The following is a 21257-nucleotide window of genomic DNA, read 5'->3' as shown; positions in this document are numbered from 1 at the left end:
AGGTAGTACAGAACTGAATGCACAATTAGATATCAATGGTATGTACTCACCCAAAAAAGATTTCAGTATCATACATGTGAGGGCTTAAAACATTGTGATAAAGATGGGATCACAATGGGAAAAGGATTATCCAATAAGTAGGGCAGGCATTCTCTGTGCCTGCTAGGGAAGTGTAACTTGTTATACTCTTCATGTACAGCAGTTGGCAGTCTGTGAAACTTAAATTCACATACATAACCTTTTGCCCTGCAGTTCCACTTCTAGAAATTTATCTTACCAAACAAAGCACATAGATGTGCAAAAGTATGTATTTACAAGTATATTCTTTGCAACTTGGTAATATCAAAGAATTGGAAGCAACCTAAATATCTGCCATAGGTAGGATAACCATATGCTCTGGCTTTTTGAACACTATGAGTTTATACCTGCTGTTCTTGGTATAATTATTAATCGTGCTCCTTTCACTCTCAGTGTCTCACTTTAGATAATAATTACACAGGATTGGTGAAACAAATTTCATTTGCCCAGTGGAAAAAGGAATGAAGAAGTGCTTTAGGTACTGAGATGAAAGGATCTCTAAGGCATAATAATGTTTATTGAGAAAAGCATGGTGTAAAACTGTGTGGCATGCTACAATTGATGTATAAGAAGAAAAATGTGTGTATTCATATTTGTTTGTATATGGTAGACTGTCTCTGAAGATATACATGGAAGAACCTGATCACATTGGTAGTCTCCAAGGAGTGGAACTAGATACCTGGGGGATAAGGATCCCAGGAGTGCTCCTTTTCATTGTAAACTTCATTGTACTTTGAGTTTTTAACTGTTCAAAAATATAAAATTAGAAATAAAATATTTCAACAAATAATAAAATGGGATATTTGGGGAAGAAAGTTATCTCAGGGCCTCCAAAGAAGCAGAAGCAGTTGGATATATGATATTTATTTCAAGGAAGTGGCTTATGCGATTGTGGGGACTGGCAAGTCTAAAATCTGTGGGACAGGTCAGAAGACTGAAAAGTCTCAGGTAGGAGCTGAGGCTGTGGTTTGGGAGCAAAAGTTCTTCCTCTTGGAAACTTCAGGTTTGCTCTTAAAGCCTTTCAGTTGATTGGATGAGTCTCACCCACATTATGGAGGATTATCTCTTTTTACTTAAATTTAAGGGATTATAAATGTTAAGTACAACTCCAGAATACGTCCACAGGAGTACCTAGATTCAAGTTTTATAATAGTTTTTTAATATAATAGTTTTTTAATAACTAGGCAATGTGTCCTAGCCAAGTTGATGCACAAAACTAACCTTCACAGTCCACTCTTAGTCAGCTTGGCACCTGTATGCATCTTTTTTGGGTTTTTTTTTTTTGTTGTTTTGTTTTTTTATGAGACAGTCTCACTCTGCCACGTAGGCTGGAGTGCTGTGGCCTGATCTCAGCTCACTATAACCTCTGCCTCCCGGGTTAAAGCGAGTCTCCTGCCTCAGCCTCCCGAGTAGCTGGGATTACAGACGTGCACCACCACACCTGGCTAATTTTTGTATATTTAGTAGAGACGGGCTTTTGCCATGTTGGCCAGGCTGATCTTGAACTCCCAACCTCAGGTGATCTGCCTGCCTTAGCCTCCCAAAGTGCTCGGATTACAGGCATGAGCCACTGCACCTGGCCTGTATGCATCTTAAACCATATTTTAGTCTCTATTCAAATAAAGACAGTAACTAGGTTGTACTTCTAACATGTACAACCACGAATATTCCCTGGAGGAGATTTCCTCAGAAGAGGATGCAATCCATTCCCCAAAGGAGGATGCAAAGTCCTTGGTGATCACTTTTTTCCTTGCTATCCTGTACCTTAATACTGCGATGTAAGGATACTATTAATATATCTTACATTAGCTAAGAGGATAAAGGAGGGGGAAAAAGATTTGTTCAGTATATATATGTGTGTATGTGCAATATATACATATTTGTATACATAAGTACACAGACATAATCACAGTTCTTGTTTTGGCAATTGGACATGTGATTGTAGCTGGTATTTTTAACACCTTGCATTGCCTATTCCATATTTCCTTGCTCTCAGCAAGCAACTTGGCTATTTGGGATTCTGCCTGGTGAGATATTCCAAACCTTCATTCCTGAAGAATCTGAGCCATTCGTTGTCCTTCCTGTATTAGGTTTTAAAGTTTTCCATTGACTTTAATCAGGGCTTGGTAAAACAGATCTAGTGGATCTCCTGTATTCCAGACATACCCTTCTTTATTTCCTTGTGCAGTAGCAGCCCAGTTTCCCCAGGCAATCAGGACTAGTCACCATAGTCAGTACAGTAATTCTCTTCTTTATGTGTTGATTCAGAGGCATGAGGAGTGCAAAGTGGCAGAGTGGTAATCTTAATGTCCAGTTTAATAGAATCATTGTGTCTCCTGGTTGAGGTATTACTGGTTTTGGAACAAAGTCTGCTAGAACTAAAGAGCATAGGAACTTGGGGACAGAAAACAAAAATCATGCCAGTGGACAAGGGGTGATAGTGAGTGGCACAGCTCCCATTTCCACCCCTTCATTGCTGGATCTGTGAATCCTGGCTCTGGAAGAAAGAACACCATATATTGGATGCTGATTTTACAGCATATATAGCCTCCTGGAGAACATTGCCTCAGCCCTGCAAGATACCGCCACCTACCTAGTGCTGTAACTGAGCTTTCAAAAGGCTATTCTACCATTTTCTCAAGCCAGCTGCTCCAGGATTATGGGCAACATGGTAAGACCAATGAATTACATAAGCAATATAGAAAACAGTGTTGCCGCCAAATTCCAAAGATGCTTGTTAGGTATGTACTGTTTTTTGTTTTGTTTTTATTTTCAGAGGGCCAGATGCAACAAGTTGTTCTTTACCTTAGGAGAGATATCTTGACATGTCCCACAACACTGGACCCCTAGAAATTCTGGTAAATTGGAAGGCACTTGAATTTTTGTCATATTTATTTCCCACCCTCTGAGACAAATGTCTCACCAATATGTCTAGGGTATTTGCTACTTCTTGTTGACTAGGTCCAGTCAACGTAGTGTCATCAATGTAATGGACGACTGTGATGTCTTGTGGAAGGGAAATGCGATCAAAGACCCTGTGGAGAAATTATGACATAGGGTGAGAGAGCTGATACACCCTTGGGGTAGGACAGTAAAGGTATGTTGTTGGCCTTACCAGCTGAAAGCATACTGCTGTTGGTGGGGCTTATGGACAGGGATGGAGAAAAAGGCATTTGCCAGATCAGTAGCTGCATACTGGGTGTCAGCGGATGTGTTAATTTGCTTAAGCAATGAAATCACATCTGGAAAAGCATCTGCAACTGGAGTCACCACATGAGTAAGTTTGTGATAATGTACTCATTCTCCCAAGACCTGTCTTTTTCTGCATAGGTCAAATAGGTGGGCTGAATGGAGATGTGGTGGAATCGCCACCATTGCATCCATCAAGTCCTTGATGGTGGCACTGACCTCTGAAGTCCCTCTGGGAATGTGGGCTTGCTTTTGGTTTACTATCTTCCCAGATAGAGGCAGTTCTAGTGGTTTCTACTTGGCCTTTCCTATTATAATAGCCCACACTCTGTAGATCAGGGAACCAATGTTGGGGTTCTGTCGGTTGCTGAGTACAGCCATACCTCATTCATTAACTATGTCTAGGATTTGTTTTAAAGTGTTCCAAACAGAAAAAAAAAGAAATTTTTAAGTGTAGGAGAGATCAACAATATGGCAAAATATTGATGACATTTTGAAAATTTCAGGAAAAGTTAAGCAAAAAAAATAAAAGATGAAATTGTTGCAGATGGTATCTTTGTGTAGAGAAGGAAAAAAAAAATGTAAGTTTTTTGATCATGCAGTTTGCTCTTGTTTAAGACCTGTCTTTTTGGATCATGGTTTGCCCCTAAGTTTTTGTTGTTGTTGTTGTTAATAAAGGCCAACTTCAGTATCTGATTTAAACAAACCAGGCTGGACTTGTCAGTTGCTCTGGTTTCATCACATAAAGGATACTTTATTGTCTGAGGCTGTGCTTAGCTGTCTTGAATAGCTAAGTTCATCAACCCAGGCATACCTTGTTTTATTGCTCTTTGCTTTACTGTGCTTTGTAGATGTCTTTGTTACAAATTAAAGGTTTATGGCAACCCTGAGTTGAGCAAGTCTATTAGCACCATTTGTTCAACAGCATATATTCACTTTGTGTCTCTGTGTTACAGTTTGGTAATTCTTGCAATATTTCAAACTGGTTTGATGATGATTATATCTGTTATGGTGCTTTGTAATCAGCGATCTTTGATGTTACTATTGTAATATTTTGGGGTGCAATAAACCACACCCATATAAGGCAACAAACTTAATAAATGTGTGTGTTCTGGCTGCTTCACTGACTTGCTGTTCCTCCATCTCTCTCCCTCCCCTTGGGCACCCCCTTCCCTGAGACACAACAGTATTTAAATTAGGCCAATTAATAATCCTAAAATGGTCTCTAAGTGTTCACATGAAAGAAAAAGTCTCACATCTTTCATTTTGAATCAAAAGCTAGAAATGATTAAGCTTAGTGAAAAAGGCGTGTTGAAAACTGAGACAGACCAGAAACTAGGCCTCTTGTGCCAAAAAATTGTGAATGCAAAGGAAACATTTTTGAAGAAAATGAAAAGTGCTACTCTAATCAACACATGAATATGAAGCAAGACAGCGTTATTGCTGAGATGGAGAAAGTTTGAGTGTGAGTGGTCGGGACTGAAGATCAAACTAGCCGCAATATTTCCTTAAATCCTAATCCAGAGCAAAGCCCTAACTCCTTTCAATTCTATGAAGGCTGAGAGAGGTAAGGAAGCTGCAGAAGAAAAGTTCAAAGCTAGCAGATGTTGGTTCATGAGATTTAAGGAAAGAAACCATCTCCATAACAAAACTGCAAGGTGAAACAGCAAGTGATGATGTAGATGCTGCAGCAAGGTATGCAAAGGATCTAGCCAAGATCATTGATGAACACCACATTTTCAATGTAGCAGAATAGTCTTCTATTGGAAGAAGAGGCCGTCCTTCGAAGCTTTGAAGCCAGTCATTGACTTCTTTCTAGCACTTTCACAGCTAAAGAGAAGTCGATGCCTGCCTTCAGAGCTTCAAAGGATAGGCTGACTCCCTTGTTAGGGGTTATTACAGCTGGTGTTTAACCTGAAACCAGTGCTTACTTACCATTTTGAAAATCCTAGGGCTCTTAAGAGTTATGCTAAATCTACCCTGCCCCTGCTCTATAAATGAGACAAAGCCTGATAATAGTACATCTGTTCTCAGGATGGTTTACTGGATATTTCAAACCCACTGTTGAGATTTACTGCTCAGAAACAAGAATTCTTTCAAAATATTACTGCTCATTGAAAACGCACCTGGTCACACAAGAGTTCTGATATGTACAATAATATTAATGTTGTTTTCATACCTGGTAACAGGATCCATTCTGCAGCCCATAGACAGGAGTAATTTTGACTTTCAACTTTCAAATCTTATTATTTAAGGAATACATTTCATAAGGATATCACTGCCATAGATAGTGATTCCTTTGATGTATCCAGGCAAAGTGAACTGAAAACCTTCCCAGAGGATTCACCCTTCTAAATGCCATTAAGAATATCTGTGGCCAGGTACAGTGACTTACGCCTGTAATTCCAACACTTTGGGAGGCCAAGGCCTCCCAAGAGGAGGTCAGGAGTTCAAGACCAGCCTGGCCAACATGGTGAAATCCTGTCTTTACCGAAAATACAAAAATTAGCAGGGTGTGGTGGTGCACACTTGTAGTCCCAGCTACTTGGGAGGCTGAGCCAGGAGAATCGCTTGAACCCAGGAGGCGGAGATTGCAGTGAGCTGAGATCACACCACTACACTCCCGCCTGAGTGACAGAGTGAGACCTCATCTCAAAAAAAAAAAAAAAAAAAACACCCAGAACCCAAAGAACAAATAAAGATAAGAATATTTGTGATTACAGGAGGAGGTCAAAATATCAACATTAGCAGGAGTTGAGAAGAACTTGATTTCAGCCCTTATGAATGACTATGAGAGGTTCAAGACTTACTGGATGAAGTAGCAGATGTGACGGAAATAGTAAGAGAACTAGAATTAAGAGTGAAGCCTGAAGATGGGTCTGAATTGCTGCAATCTCATGATTAAAATTCAATGGATGATGAGTTGTTTCTCATGGATGAGCAAATAAAGTCATTTCTTGAGATAAAATCTACTTCTGCTGAAGATGCTGTGAACTTGTTGAAACGACAATAAAAGATTTAGAATGTTACATAAACTTAGTTGATAAAGCAGTTGCAGAGTTTGAGAGGAATGACTGCAATTTTGAAAGAAATTCTACTGTTAGTAAAATGCTATCAATCAGCATCTTATGCTACAATGAAAGCTTTCAGGAAAGGAAGAATCAATTGATGTGGCAAACTTCATTTTTGTCTTATTTTCAGAAATTGCTGCAGCCACCCCAACCCTTAGCAAGCATCACCTGATCAGTGAACAGTCATCACCTTCCAGGCAAGACTCTCCACCAGCAAAACGACTGCAACTTGCTGAAAGCTCAGATGATCATTATAATTTTTTTAGTAATAACTTTAGTATGAATTGGGAAACAAAAAATGGTGGGACTTACTTTATTGCAGTATTTGCTTTATTGTAGTGGTGTGGATCCAAACCTGCAATATCTTCAAGGTATTCCTGGATGGCTATACCAATGATGCATCTGGAACAGGGGAAATAATCATAAGATGGGATCAGGGACCTGCTGGGCTAACTTCTCTGGCTCCAATCTTGCTTTTTCTGTGGAAAATATGGTCATTCTCAAATGCCTCCCAGATATTTCTGGAAGTCCTCATGGACCCTTCACACCCTGCCACTCCTGAAACCACATGGCATCTGCCATTATTTTATTTTCTTTGTTCTTGCTGTCTGGGATGATTATGCCCCACAACCCTGGCCATTGTTGCTACTGCTAAGTCAGGTTATGGCTGCTGTTGTCTACAAGGGCACACAACCCTTGCTTAAGGCCCAGGGTGCCATCTTTGTTCACAGCTGAAAATGTGACACAACTTACTATCTCATTGTCTGTGCACTGGAGACTCTGGTGAAATAGCTCCTTTAGATTTTGCTGAGGAAGGACTGAGTAACAGTCAAGAATGTGCTCTGAATCACCTTTCCCCTCTAATGATGCCCATATTCCATCAACAAAACATGTGCACTTCAACCCTTTCTGTCTTCAGGTGAATTCTTTCTCAAGAAGGCTATTTCCTTTTACCTGCCAGTCAGCTAGACCTATGCTACTCAAACGTGGTCCACAGACTGGGCTGTTGTGCACACTCTTTGCTAGCAAGATAAGTACAGAAATGCCTGTTTTAAGTGTTGAAAAACTTACAACAATTTAACATAGTAACTTTGTGTCTGTTGAATCTGATAATAGTAAACTGGGATTGTGATATTTGTATTTTTTGCTTGATTTTTCTAGTAATTTATTGAATTTTATGAGATCTCAGTCTGTGATAGATTATAAATTGAAAAAAAAAAAAAAGAAAGAAAGAAAATCAGATGCTTTGCCGCAGATGGTTTAAGAAACTCTGCTTGACATTATGGTCAGACAGCCTGAATTCATAGTGAGCAGAACGTAGGCTCAGCCTGGCACTCTGCTATGTAGTATACATGACTAGGAAGAGTTTGGTAGAAACATGGATTTGCTGCAGAGGATCTGAAGTAGTGGAAAAGGAAGGAAGTAGAACTGACCTTCTCCGTATAATAGTTCTCTTGCTTTCTGCCTGAAACAGGGACAGAGCATAATGCCCTGACCTGCATGCCAAGCACTTGTGAGAGATAAGGAGAGAGGAAACCACTCTCTTGCATGCCATGTGGTTGGGAAAAGAAGGGTCCTGCCCTACTGAGTTCTCTGATGTCCAGCTGTTCTGGCATAGGGTGAAGGTTTCCCCCAGAAATAGTACAGATGCTCCTTGACTTATGGTGGGGTTCCATCCCAATAAGGTCAAATTAAATCAAAGATATCAAAGGAGGAAATGTATTTAATACCCCAATAGACACTTTGTGAAGTTGAACAATCCTAAATCAAATCATGATAAGTCAGGGACCATCTGTATTAGCCCCTCACCATGCTGGTGTCTCCATTGGTCCAGAGAAAACTGCTCCTGTGGGCCAAGATCTTCCCAGAGGGAATTCTGAGAATAACTGCTAATACTCTGTCTTAATAAGTTCATACCTGTTAGCAGACAGGTCATAATGCAGATATCCGACTCTCTTTTCTCCCATATTCCCCCGCTCTGATCTGCCATTGGCACAAAACATCCTCCCTCTTTTTGGACTTGGAGAAATAGCTGAGGAACCCTCACAGGCTCCACTTAGGAGTTAGAATCATTTCTTTGCAGGAATGCTGAGGGCAGGCAAAACACCTAGCCTAGTACTAATTACATAGCAGATACATGTTAGCGCACCCTTTTCATGTCAAAACTCTCCAACAAATTGTTTTATCCCCTGCTGAAGCACCTGTTCCATCATATAGCTTTATGTACTTCTCTTACAGTAATTGTCTTATTTACTGCTATATATATATATATATATATATATATATATATATATATGTTTATCGTTTTGTCCATATTCAACCAAGAACTCCTTGAGGTCTTGGACTATTTCTTCAACTTCCAATCCTTTGTGGTTAATAGTCTAACTGAAGTGAATTCTTCATTGCTATTTATTATATTAATCAGTTGTATATTTCTTTCAAGTTACAAATATTAAAATATATTTAATAGCAAAATAGTACATACACAGCAAAATCATGCTCTTTTTAATAAACAGAGTCAAAGAATATAAATAAACAGGTTATGTTTTATAAAAGGTAAACATAGTAAAACACAGTATTACACACAAACACATTTGTTTCTAAGAAAACAAACATAGAACCATACACATCCTTGAGGATTCATTTGTAACTTCTGGTTTGTTGTTGTTGTTGTTGTTTTTGAGACGGAGTCTCACTTTGTCACCCAGGCTGGAGTGCAGTGCCACGATATTGGTTCACTGCAACCTCCACCTCCTGGGTTCAAGCAATTCTCCTGCCTCAGCCTCCTGAGTATCTGGGATTACAGGCACCTGCCACCATGCCCAGCTAATTTTTGTATTTTTAGTAAAGACAAGGTTTCATCATGTTGGCCAGACTGGTCTCGAACTCCTGACCTCAAGTGGTCTGCCTGTCTTGGCCTCACAAAGTGCTGGGATTACAGGCTTGAGCCGCCACGCCCGGCCAGTAACTTCTTACTTTACAAATGACACAATGCATTTTAACTCAACATTTGCTTTATCCCATATAATACAAACATAACAAAATACATTTAAAACGGTGTTGAAATATACAAAAATTTAATGTAATTTCTGAGCCTTAGATGTTTAAATAAGAAACTTCTTTAACCAGGTATCCCTTTGGACTGCAAGAGCAGTTTATATGATAACTTTGCATCATAATCTTTTTACTCTCAGGCTCTTCAAGCGTTTTTATCTTCTTTGAAACTTCTATCTAAACAAAAATAGTATTTAAAAAAATAACAGAAGGGGTTAGATTCTACCAATGAACTGTGGACATCAGTATCTCATTCTTCTGTTTGTCTCCTTATTCTAGTTTGAAAAAGCTTTGGAACATATTATTACCTATCATTATTACATATTTCATGTAGCTTTAGTGTTACTCCCCCAACTGGAAATAGAAGTTGCTCTTTAGTAAGGCCCGGGGTGCTTAGGGAGCAATGCAAGATTTTTCTTACATCTCTTGGGTCAACCCTATACAACTAATTCTGGGAAAGGAATTGTTAAAATACACTGTCCTTGAGAAGTGTCTTTTGGTCCATTTGGAGAAATGGTTAAAGATAGCTCAGTGCTTACAAGCGTCTATTATGATTACCCTCATGACAATAACTATTATTAAACTAAAAGTTACCTACTGCTTTATCACCCTTCCTCAATTTATGCTTTCTTACTCTTTAAAACGTTTACCCCCAAAGGGTGAAAATAATGCCTTAAAAATTGTACCTTCATTTACCTTTATTACACTACTTAATTGCCCATAGGACATCTAGCTCTCACAGTTTTATCATTAGAAGCAAAGGACTCACCAAATTTCTGAACCTTTTAAAAAGAGAAAATAAATGCCACAAGCATTTTCCATTTTAGTTTTGGAAATGTTCTTTTTTTTTGTATAAAGAGGGAAAATTAAATTAAAAATAAAATAAAAAAAAAAAACCTCTTCCCTGAAAATATATGATGTTTGCTGTCTCAGTATAAATCCTGCAGAAGTCATCTAAGCTTCTAAGTATCAGTTTCCTTCCTGGTTAATAGCACAACCTGGATGTCAGACAGGCTGACCATGACTCAGAGTGGGACTCTAGGCAACTAGTGTCAATAGGCTTGGGGACCACAATGAGTGAAAACAAAAACCCTTCCTCCTCCATTGTGTGTTCTACGAGTGAGCAGACCTAAGAGTGGTGGTTTAAGCACTTTCTATCAGAATGGTGATTGCTTCAGCATTCTCAAGGAGATGGCAACATCATGGAGGGACAGCAACGTGAATCAGCAACGTGGTATATGGGTCCCAATCAGCAACTGCTTCTGATTTGTTTTTAAAGGAAAATCCTTAGCTGGTTTTCATTTGAAGCCTGCTGCAGATCACAGCATCAGGGAACATTCCACCTTGCTCCTGGGCCAGAGCAGTCTTTGGCAAGAAAGATCTATTCAAAGATGAACGACCGAGATCGGATCGTACCTTCCCCTCGGTTGAGCTGTTTTCTTATTTGTGACTGTAATAAAGCACACACACGTGTATCCATTATTGAGTGATTGTAATGAACCCTGGATTCTAACAAATATTAAATAAGACATTTGATTAGTAAGGATGTCATACAACTATAAGTTAATTATCATGTGCCCACCCCCAACTATAAGCTAATTATCGTGTGTCCAGAAAAATTTTCTGCATTTTTTTTAGGACACATACTGTAAAGTGATTGCTAAAGCATGTACAAATTGGGAATTGGTCTAATACTTATAGTAATCTATAAAATGCAATAGTATTCAATGAGTCAAAAGAAAAATATAGATCTAAAATTAATATGAAAAAATGTTCACAATATATTGCTAAGTGAAGTGAGCAGATATAGAACACCAGCAAGTGATTTGTTTTGTTTGTAGTTTGTATATTATCAATAAAGATGCTATGAACATTATCGTAACGTTTTTTAGTGGATACATGCACTCATTTCTCTTATACACCTCAGCGTGAAAATGCTGAATTATAGTGTAAGCATACGTATAGTTTTAAAAGAAACTGCCAAGCAATTTTTCAAAGTAGTCATACACATTTTCATTCCCTCTAGCAATGTAGGAGAGTTCTAGTTCCTTTGCATTCATGTTAATACTTGATATTGACAGTCTTCATTTTATCCATTCTGAAGGGTGTGTAGTGGTACATCATTGTAGTTTTTACTGCTAGCAAGTGATTAAATTTTGTTTTTAAATATTTATTTGTACAGAGAGAAGTCTAAAAGTGTGTATACTTGATATATTGTTCTATAATTCTTGTATAATGATTCTGTGTTACTTTGATAATTAAAAATAGAAAGAATAAGAAATTAATTCATATCTGAGCAAAAGTTTCACAAGGCAAATTATCCCTCACTGAATAATAAATACATTGGAACAATTTAAAAATGAATGGTATACTTATTTGAATTTCAAACTGAAAAGATAATTGAAAGCAAAAGTCTCAGTATCTAGAAAGGAATTTTCACATATGAGACAATTTTACAAAAACTAGTTAAGAAAAATGTTTTATGTTTGAAATCATCTGGCTGGGCATGGTGGCTCACACCTGTAATCCCAGCACTTTGGGAGGCTGAGGCCATGGATCATTTGAGGTCAGGAGTTCGAGACCAGCCTGGCCAAAATGGTGAAACCCCGTCTCTGCTAAAAATATAAAAATTAACTGGGCATGGTGGCGGGCTCTATAATCCCAGCTATTAGGGAGGCTGAGGCACGAAAGTCGCTTGAACCCGAGAGGCAGAAGTTGTAGTGAGCCAAGATCACACCACTGCACTCCAGCCTGGGCAACAGAACGAGACTCTGTCTCAAACAAAAAAAAAAGAAAGAAAGAAAGAAATAATCAAAGCTTTCAAGATGGTATTTATAGGAAATTTTAGTCAGCTTTAAGGACAAGTTCTTGGCTAACAACTCACTAACTTGCAAGCACGTGAAAAACACGTAGAAGATTGGTGAAGTTTTGTAAGTACTCACTCAGTCTTCTCCCCGGGAGATATATAGAGAGCAGACAAAATAAACCAGCTTTTGTCCTTGACCTGCACAAAGTGATGCTTACACTGGAAACTAAGCTAAGTTCCTCTGGCAAACTTTCTTCTCTAACAATTTAAGAGGCTTTTCAACTAGAGAAATAGGTCGGCTTTCCTCTGTCAGACCTTCTAGTCCTAAATGTCCCCCTCCAGATAAAGCTGAACTAACTGACACACCTTAAAGGAAGTCTGATAGGTGGTTATTAGGCTAAGGCTCTATGTCTAAGACCCAAATACAGCTTAATTCTTCCTTTTTTACAACCCTGTCTTCATCTCTTCTCATGTCCCAGAAGAATTAACAGACTATTCCGCAAGCCTGGAAGTAGGCACCCAGACACCTCTTTGATTCTCGGGGATAGTGTGATTCTTTTGATAGAAATATGTTTGAAATCATCAACATGTTATTTCTCAAGACTCGACATCTGAAGGCTTAAAACTCTCACCAGTTTCCAGCGTAATATCTTGATCCACTCATCAGCTTCTACTCCGGTCTTTGCACAGAGATAAAATGTCCTGAATGGAAATACCAAACTAATAGGACAAAAGAAAGAACATAAGATATTGCAGATGATTAGCTCTCTCTCTCTCACTATATATATATAGGTTGATTAGCTATATATATATATATATATGTTGAACACTAATTAGAGTATTGCAAGGGAAAAATGAATTGATAAAGGATCCAGGTAAGTACCTTGAAGAGCTGGTATATATGGACCTATTACTGCTAGCAAACTGCAGAAATGTTAAGGAAGTTGTAGATTCATATTACTACTCCAGGTCAGATGTATATACTCTAATAAGACTTTGAAGAAGAAAGAAGCATGTTCAGGACACCCCCAGATCCTTTTGTGGTTTATGTCTTAGGCTAACTCTAATACTTATGTATTTATTCAGCTGTTCTCTCAAAGATCTCTCAAAACCTTGTGCTATGATTCAAAGAATAAGCAAGACAGGAAAGTTTGCTAAAAAGAACTCATTTGTGTTAGCTTGCTTCAATGAGGATAACTCTGCCTTCTGTGGTTGTTGGCAATTTCAACTATCGAGACAGTAAAAAGAGACAACAAAACTCAATTAGTTATTTCTCCCATCTCTGAACAAGAGTCAATCTCTGCTTCAGGGATATGAACTTTCCTACTGACACAAAATACTTTTCCTAGATATAGAGTAATTTTTCATTTGACTGTGTCTGATTACCTAGTTAAAATTATGCAAGTGATAATAAGGTCAGCCCTAAATTACACATTGAACATACTTCCTGTACTTACAGTTGAGATGCAAAATACTAAAAATCTTTTCTCTTTTTGTGAAAAAAAGCCTTCAGGAGGGTTTCTTAAAGCCTACGCTGTATATTTTGTTGATGCCAGCAATTAATATTGAATAGGTAAGTCCTTGTGCATAGAAGGTAATACCTTGATGTGAGGTCTAGTGGAGGGTGAGTGGACAGTGGTGGGGAGGAGTGATAGAGTGCATATACTCGAAAACTGGTTTCTGTAATTGTCATTGTTTGGTACTCCCTATGGGAGACATTATTAACTGCCAATTAATACAGATACTTTTTCCTTTCTCTTGCTAACAGAACCCCAAGCAATAAATCCTAATTTGTTTAAGCCAATTATCACCAGCTGCTGGGGATGGCCATGACACCTGGTCTTGGCCAATGAGATATAAGGGACAATCTCATAGGGGAGATTCTGGAGAAACATTGGTTTTCCTGATAAAAAGGGACACACATGGCTGATACCATCCCTACATCTTTCTTTGTACTTTGTTGAAAACATGAGACCTACAGGTGTAGTAGACACTTGAATCCTGAAGTAGCCAGCATGAGAAAAGGCCAGGAGAACTGTAGAGACCCTGGACCTGACCTTGTCACCATAGCTGCTTGCCTCCTGGTTTTTGGATATATGAGAAAAATAAAGCTCTGCTAGCTCATAGGGCATGTCTGTGCAAATTTTAAACAAGACACCCATTCTCAGTTGATATTATAGAATTAACATTAATTTCCTCAGGTGTAATAATGATATTGTAGTCCTATAGGTGATATTTTATTCTTAGGAGACACATACTCAAGTCTTTAGGGGTAAAGTGCCATGATGTCTGCAAATTACTTTCAATTGATTCAGGAAAAAAAAAAGTGGATAGACTGGGATAAAGCAAATATGGCAAGATATATTAATAACTGCTGATGGAGGGTATATAAACGTATGTCTTTCAACTTGTGTGTGCTTGAAAAACTTTAAAATAAAAGGTAGTGGGAAATAAGACATGCCTTTCTCAAGACTCTTCTCCCAGTTAGAACATTTTTATAATATACTGATTATGTTAGAAAAAAATATTTTTGTGCCTTCTGCCAGATATCGTCATAACAATACAAATCACCTATCATTAGAGTCAACAAAGTTATAATTAAAATGGGGGAGAGAGCCTCAAAGAAATTAAATTGTCTAAGATGTAAATGGCATCCTCTATGTGAGTCATACTTCTCCAGTACACAACGTAAGCTGAACTGGCCTGCCTGTTTGTTTAAGCTACTTTAAATGAGGTGTTATGTCACGCTCAGCTGAAAATACTCCTAATATGTAGGCATGCCCCTCAGATCTGAACTTTGTAGATATTGAGATATACAGCTTTCTATTCCTTAGCCAAAATAAGTGTCTGGCAAGAAGACATTAAAAAATGTTTTCTTAATAAAACGACTTACCAAAAACAGTTTACTCTTTCTTGTGAATAATCAAATTGTACAGCTGAGCATTCTGTTAGGTCTAGGATCCGAATTGGTTCTGGTGACTAAATAAAATAAAAAGCAACATATATCATCTTAAAACAAAAACAAAAACAAAACAAAACAAAACAGAAAACAGACAAATCTGTCCCTCACTTATTCCCCTCACAAGTCTTCCACTATGTGCAATTGTCAAATTTCACTAACAGGACTGACAATAGAAAAGCCCTACCACGGGAAATCCTTGGTTTTGGAATGAGCCTTTCATAAAACTGGACGTTAAGATACTGCCTTTATCAATTTACTGATGAAGATGGATTTTAACACATGGAAGAGAGGCATATTTTTCTCTCATTTTTTAAAAACTTCTACTTTCTTAGAAATTTTATATAAGAAAAGTGAGAAAAAATAATTTTAAATTGGCTTCATGAAATGGGCATGGGAAATGGACAGACTGTATTTTTAATAAAGGGACAAATTGCTGCAGAGAGACAGTTAATGAATTGCGGCAAAAGAATAATTACATTGCCCTAAACAGAGGGAATTATGTGCCCTGGGGAACTATAGCCAATCCAAGAGAGCAATTTCTGGGATACACATCTCATCTTTGCAAAATAACTCTGTTCATTTCAGGAATCAAGATTTCATATCTCCAATCATTTATTAGGTGTTTCAGGTGGATATAAAAATAATTTCAGAGATTTTAAAGACATAAGTTTCTTTCATCTAGAGAATTGATTTTTAAAGGAAAAATATATTATCATGTTTCTCACCATCTGGTCTTTGTAGTATTTCAGTTCATTCCTGTGCAGAGTAAACCATCTTGTTTTCCAGGTCTGAGAAAAACACACACACACAGAAACACACACACACACACAAAGTTTTGAATGCAGGAATGCAATATTTGAACCAGATGATTTACTTTCATTTTAAAAGTATCTAAAAAATTAAATACTATAACCCCGAAAAAATTTTTGTGTGTCATTTCTGAGAAAAAAAGTTTCAAAATATCTATAAAAATTAAAATAATTTCTTGCATTAAGCTCATAATGAAGGCAGATATATCATTAGTATATTTTTAAATACAAAAAGAATTAGTCTATCGTAAATATTCAACATGATTTATAACAAAAATGAAAGCAGATATATCATTAGTATATTTTTAAATACAAAAAGAATTAAGTCTATCATAAATATTCCTGTGATTTATAACAAACCACTACAATTTCCATTTTATTAACCCTATAATAAAGATAAATATTGTTCTTTGAGTACCTAATATGGACGATACACTATCGTTGGAGGCTTTATATATTATACTCAATCCTCACTGTTATTATTCTTGTCTTACAGATAAGAAAACTGAGGTTTAGGAACCCTGACTCACGTGCTATTCTAAACCTTGCCTAAGAACTCCAAGGTATCAGTGGTAAAAACCGTCGCAGCCCGCTGTTACCCTCTTACATGCAAACAGCATCCTACTCTATCCTGTGTGGCAATGTGCCCAGTTAAAAGAAGTAACAGAGGATTTAAACATAAGTATGCTATGAATATGAATACTCTCTGTCCTCAGGGAGCATTTGATCTAGAAGGGACACAAATAACGAAATTATTTAGGCTAATTCCAAGCACGCCAGTACCTGTGAGAGGTTAAATACTGTGAATCTTAAAATAAGAAGGAACAGGCACATTCTATGAAGGTCTTCTTGGCACATCCAGATGAAACAAAGGAATTCTAAAGGCACAATCTCATAAATGGGGAACATTTGGATACTCTGAACTTGTAAAAACCTAAATTATGTTTTTCTTTGGATTTTATAACATAGTTTCAGTAGCATCAGTGATGTTTTGGGCCTATCTTTAAGCAAACATTTTATACAATTTTGACTTCTTGTTTTAGAAAAAGAACGAAAGATGTTCTAGGTTAACTTGCTATCTTCATCCTCAATCATTCCATTAAGAGGACTATATTTTATTGACTTTTAACTATAGGCTATACCTATGCAGGGCTTTGTCGAAGAATAGTCAAGTCATTTTCCAGAATTTCGACTAATGAGCCATAAAATGGACTCTTGAGTCAGGTAAATATTATAAGTGGGTTAAAATGAGCAGGCAATCATGCTTCCAAGAAAAACTATCAAGATGCGAATTGAATCTACATGACGTGTTCTCTTTTTCTGTGGCTGGCATGAGCAAAACCATACTTCCTTACCTTGACCAGGCCTCCCTGTTTGGTGAGGTAACCTTCTTTGGTGCCCAGCTGAAAAAGAAAAGCACTGAATGAAGCCCAGAACTGTCACAACAGGACGTTTGTCCTTCCTTTCCTGTCCTATTTTTAAATGAAGAATGTTTGCATTTGATCTTTAAATTACTGTCTATTTTTCACCTAGGCACTTGAAAAGCTTCCATGTGCTGAGAGAGATTGTTTTCAGATTGGATCTACCCGCGTCATTCGGTAGCTACTAACTCTATAGCAATTTGCAAACAGTAAACCACATCGTTTCACTTATAAAAGTCCGTATTTGTCAGTGTGTCATGTGAAATCCAGCTGTTTGGATTGTTACAGGGTTATTAGCACATAAACACGCACACATCTATTGTCAATACGTTTGGGAGACTGGATTAAGAAAACAAGGATGTTTTTACTTCAGGGCTTCCCAGAGTCTGTATTATGCTAATACACTTTGTAAATTTTTAAGAGGGAACCTTAGAAACAGCATTTTTACCATTTATTTTATCACATAATCCTCTTCCCCAGCTCCCACACTCTCTTGAGATCCATGTTCCGAGAAACAGACTGTCAGGAGTGTAGATTTATTTACACCTGATTTATCCAAAATGACTTTGAAATAAGAATGAGCCAGTTATTTTAACTTATGTTGTCATTAATTTAAAGGTAAAAACAACAGCACACACTTAGCTAGCACCAATGAATTACAAGGAAGGGTGGAGAATTGTGTGAACAGAAATTTGCATAAGACAAGTAGCCTAACATCAAAAAATCTATCATTTCATAAATTCCAGAAGAAATTCAATTCCTAGTAGAATATTTTGTTCAAATGTGATGTCATCATATGTCTTAGTAAGAAACAAAATTAACAAAAATTGGGAAGTGATTTGGTTGACACCAAGGTTCTTTCTATGGTAATTTCCAGAATATTTTTTTCTGGGGTGAATTCTCCCTACCAAATAAAAAGAGGAACAACCATCTCTACCACAATAAAAAGAGTTAAAGCAGGAAATAAGCAAATACTTCATTTAAAATCTTAAGATATAAAATTAAGGATAAGGTACCCAAATGTTCACTTAAATAATATTAATCAATATTAGTGAATTTGATATCTCATAATCAGTGTGATTTATTTTGACATTAAAGAAATTGAATTGACACAATTGAGTTTAGGTGTTACGGAAGGGCAAAAAGTAATTATTTGGGGCTTCTACAGGTTAAAACCTGTAGAGGCTAAATAACTAGCAGTAAATGGTTACATAAAAGATCCTGATAGAATTATTTACTGAAATCAAGCTAGGGAATAATCCCATCTTACCTCCACCCAAACAATATAATATAAGTGTAGTATTTTTCTAAGGTTTTGATAGATAAGTGGAAGGCTGCATGGGAAAGCACTGGGACTATTAATTTTATTCAAGGTCTCAAGATGATAAGAAAGTAAATAATTATAGAGCAGATTTATCTTTAAAAATCTATGATCTGTAACAGAAAAACTGTTTATAAGAGCCCCCATTGGGGTACCATCTAAATGTTCAAAAACAAAGGACTATCCTTTCTGCCATCCTACCTACCTACTTGTCTCCCAGCCTTAAATGTAGTCAGAAGCCAACAGGTCAGGTAAAGCAAGGCAGGCATTGATGTGTGTGTGGAGGGCTTTCAAGCACCTTAGTACAAGGTAGTGGAGCCCAAGCAGGGCACAGGGAGCCTCTGTATGGACAATGGCGGTGACGGTGGCAGCAGCAGCTGTGTGCGAGGCATTGAAGCCTGGCAGGGTGTGAAGGGCTTCTGCCTGAAGGGGTGGATTGGGCAGCTACTGCACAGTTTCAGAGCCAAGTTGGGCTAGGTAGGCATCTGTAGTTAGGGTGGGAGCAGCAGTGGCCTGGAACTGGGCATTGAAGCATGACTGGGTGATTGGAGTGTCGGGGTAGGGGTTGGGTAGTGGAAATAGTGATGGGAGATTGCTTATATTCAATTGATCATCCCATAAGTAAGTGTACTGACGATGATAAGATCCATATTTTCTCACTGTGGAGAAGGGAAAAAACTAGAATGAACTTTGTGGTATTGGAAGTATTGTTGTGAACTCATGGATGGATGAATGAATCGATAGATAAATACAGATGTAAAAGTATGTATGTGTACATGTGTGTATACATACATATCTTCCCAGCTCTGCTCACTGAGTGGGCTGGGAGAGCGACATCCCAATAACAATAAGCACATAGTACCTAGATGTCGATTTCCAAAGTGCTATTCTGAGGAAACAGAGCAGGGTTTCTTGGAGAAATAGCTGGTTCTAGAGCAGCGTACAAAGAAAGAACAAGATAAGTCTGAATCATCCTGCTATTCAGAAAGTAAGAAAGTTCTTAAAGAATTTTGAGGCTAGGCCAGGCACAGAGGCTCACAACTATAATCCCAGCACTTTGGGAGGCCGAAGCATAAGGATTGCTTGAGCCCAGCAGTTCGATACCAGCCTGGTTAAAAATGGTGAAACCTTGACTCTACAAAAAACAAAACAAAACAAAACAAAAACAAATATTAGCTAGGAGTGGTGGTGCACACCCGTAGTCCCTGCTACTCAGGTGGCTGAGGAGGGAGAGTCACCTGAACCCAGGAGGTCGAGGCTTCATGAGCCGTGATCACACCACTGTACTCCAGCCTGGGAGACAGAGTGCACAGCGACAAAAAAAAAAAAAAAAAAAAAAAAAAAAGGAATTTTGAGGTCGTATGAACACAGACACCATTGAAAGGGCTCTTTCCCCAACTGACCAAATCGGAGAAATTTTGAAGGATCAAAATAAATAATGATAGTTAGGATTATAACCATTTGATATAAAATGATTGAAAATTTTGAAGAATAAAAAGCTTTTCCTTACGGTAGAATGACAACCAATAAATGTAAAAAGGAATAAGAGAATCAGAGAGTCACCATTTGATAACAATCACAGTAATGATTAAAACAGCCAAGAAACATCAGTAAATGCTAAAATTGGCGAGTAAAAATTTAATAAGCAACAGAATATTCTTATAGTCTCAAACAACCTCTCCCCAAATATTTTTTAATAACAAAGGGAATATGGTGACTTTAGAGTGAAGAAACCTGGTGGACACCACTTAAGGAATCAAACACACCATAGTGGGACAGATTGCAATTGTGTTACGTCTGAGAGGATGCAGTGAGGAGCACAAACAAAGCATACTTTTGTGGTATTTGTACCCAACATGAAAAAACCTATATCTAATCATGATTCAATATCATATAAACCAAAGTTGGGGAACAATTTACAAAATAACTGGCCTTTAAGTTTCAGATGTGTCAAAGTCACCAAATTAAGGAAAAACTGAGGATGTGTTCCAAAGTGAAAAATATTCCAGAGACAGGACAGATAAGTGCAACTTGTGCTTGAGAACTGGATCCTTTTACTCTGAAGGACCTTACTGAGAAAACTAGTGAAGCTTGAATGAGATCAGTGGATGAAACAGTGGCACGGCCTCAATGTTAATTTTCTAGTTTGAAAGGCTCTATGTGGTCATGTAGGCAAATGCCGTTATTTTTGGAAACACACACTGAATTATTCAGGGTGATAGGGCATCATGTAGGCAATTTACTCTCAAATGGCTTGGGGAAAACCAAGTTCTGTGTACTATTCTAGCAATTATTCTGTAACTTTGACATTATTTCAAATAAAAAAGCATGTAAAAACGTAATAACGGATTAACTGAATAAACTGATATACCCAAATAATGGGATATTATGGAATTTGTTTAATGGTGTTTTAGAAAACTAAGTAATTACATGAAAAAAATGCTAAATATATAGTTAATTAAACAAGAATATTACAACTCTACAATGAAGAGCTCATTATTTTATGTGTGTGTGTGTGTGTGTGTATACACACACACACACACACA

At 37.6% G+C, this 21257-nt stretch overlaps 1 protein-coding gene across 2 annotated transcripts in view; it reads right to left on the bottom strand.

The window, feature by feature from the left end:
- Positions 1-6637: 6637 nt before the first annotated feature.
- Positions 6638-21257, bottom strand: part of DAPP1 (dual adaptor of phosphotyrosine and 3-phosphoinositides 1) — a 58489-nt gene continuing 43869 nt past the window's right edge. The window contains exons 5-10 of one of the 2 annotated variants that reach the window (XM_078002025.1): positions 17325-17372; positions 15886-15948; positions 15092-15177; positions 12831-12918; positions 10809-10842; positions 6638-6740 (exon numbers count right to left, since the gene is read on the bottom strand). In XM_078002025.1, coding sequence (XP_077858151.1) covers positions 6724-6740; positions 10809-10842; positions 12831-12918; positions 15092-15177; positions 15886-15948; positions 17325-17372 — 336 coding nt within the window. In that variant the 3' untranslated portion in view covers positions 6638-6723. Of the gene's footprint in view, positions 6741-8770; positions 10843-12830; positions 12919-15091; positions 15178-15885; positions 15949-17324; positions 17373-21257 lie in introns of those variants that run through there. The other variant, XM_001107831.5, reaches the window with a different exon arrangement.

This window comes from Macaca mulatta, chromosome 5, assembly GCF_049350105.2.
Source record: "Macaca mulatta isolate MMU2019108-1 chromosome 5, T2T-MMU8v2.0, whole genome shotgun sequence".
Lineage (NCBI taxonomy): Eukaryota > Metazoa > Chordata > Mammalia > Primates > Cercopithecidae > Macaca > Macaca mulatta.
Note: the sequence above shows the minus strand (reverse complement) of the source record. Positions and strands in the feature narration are given on the sequence as shown.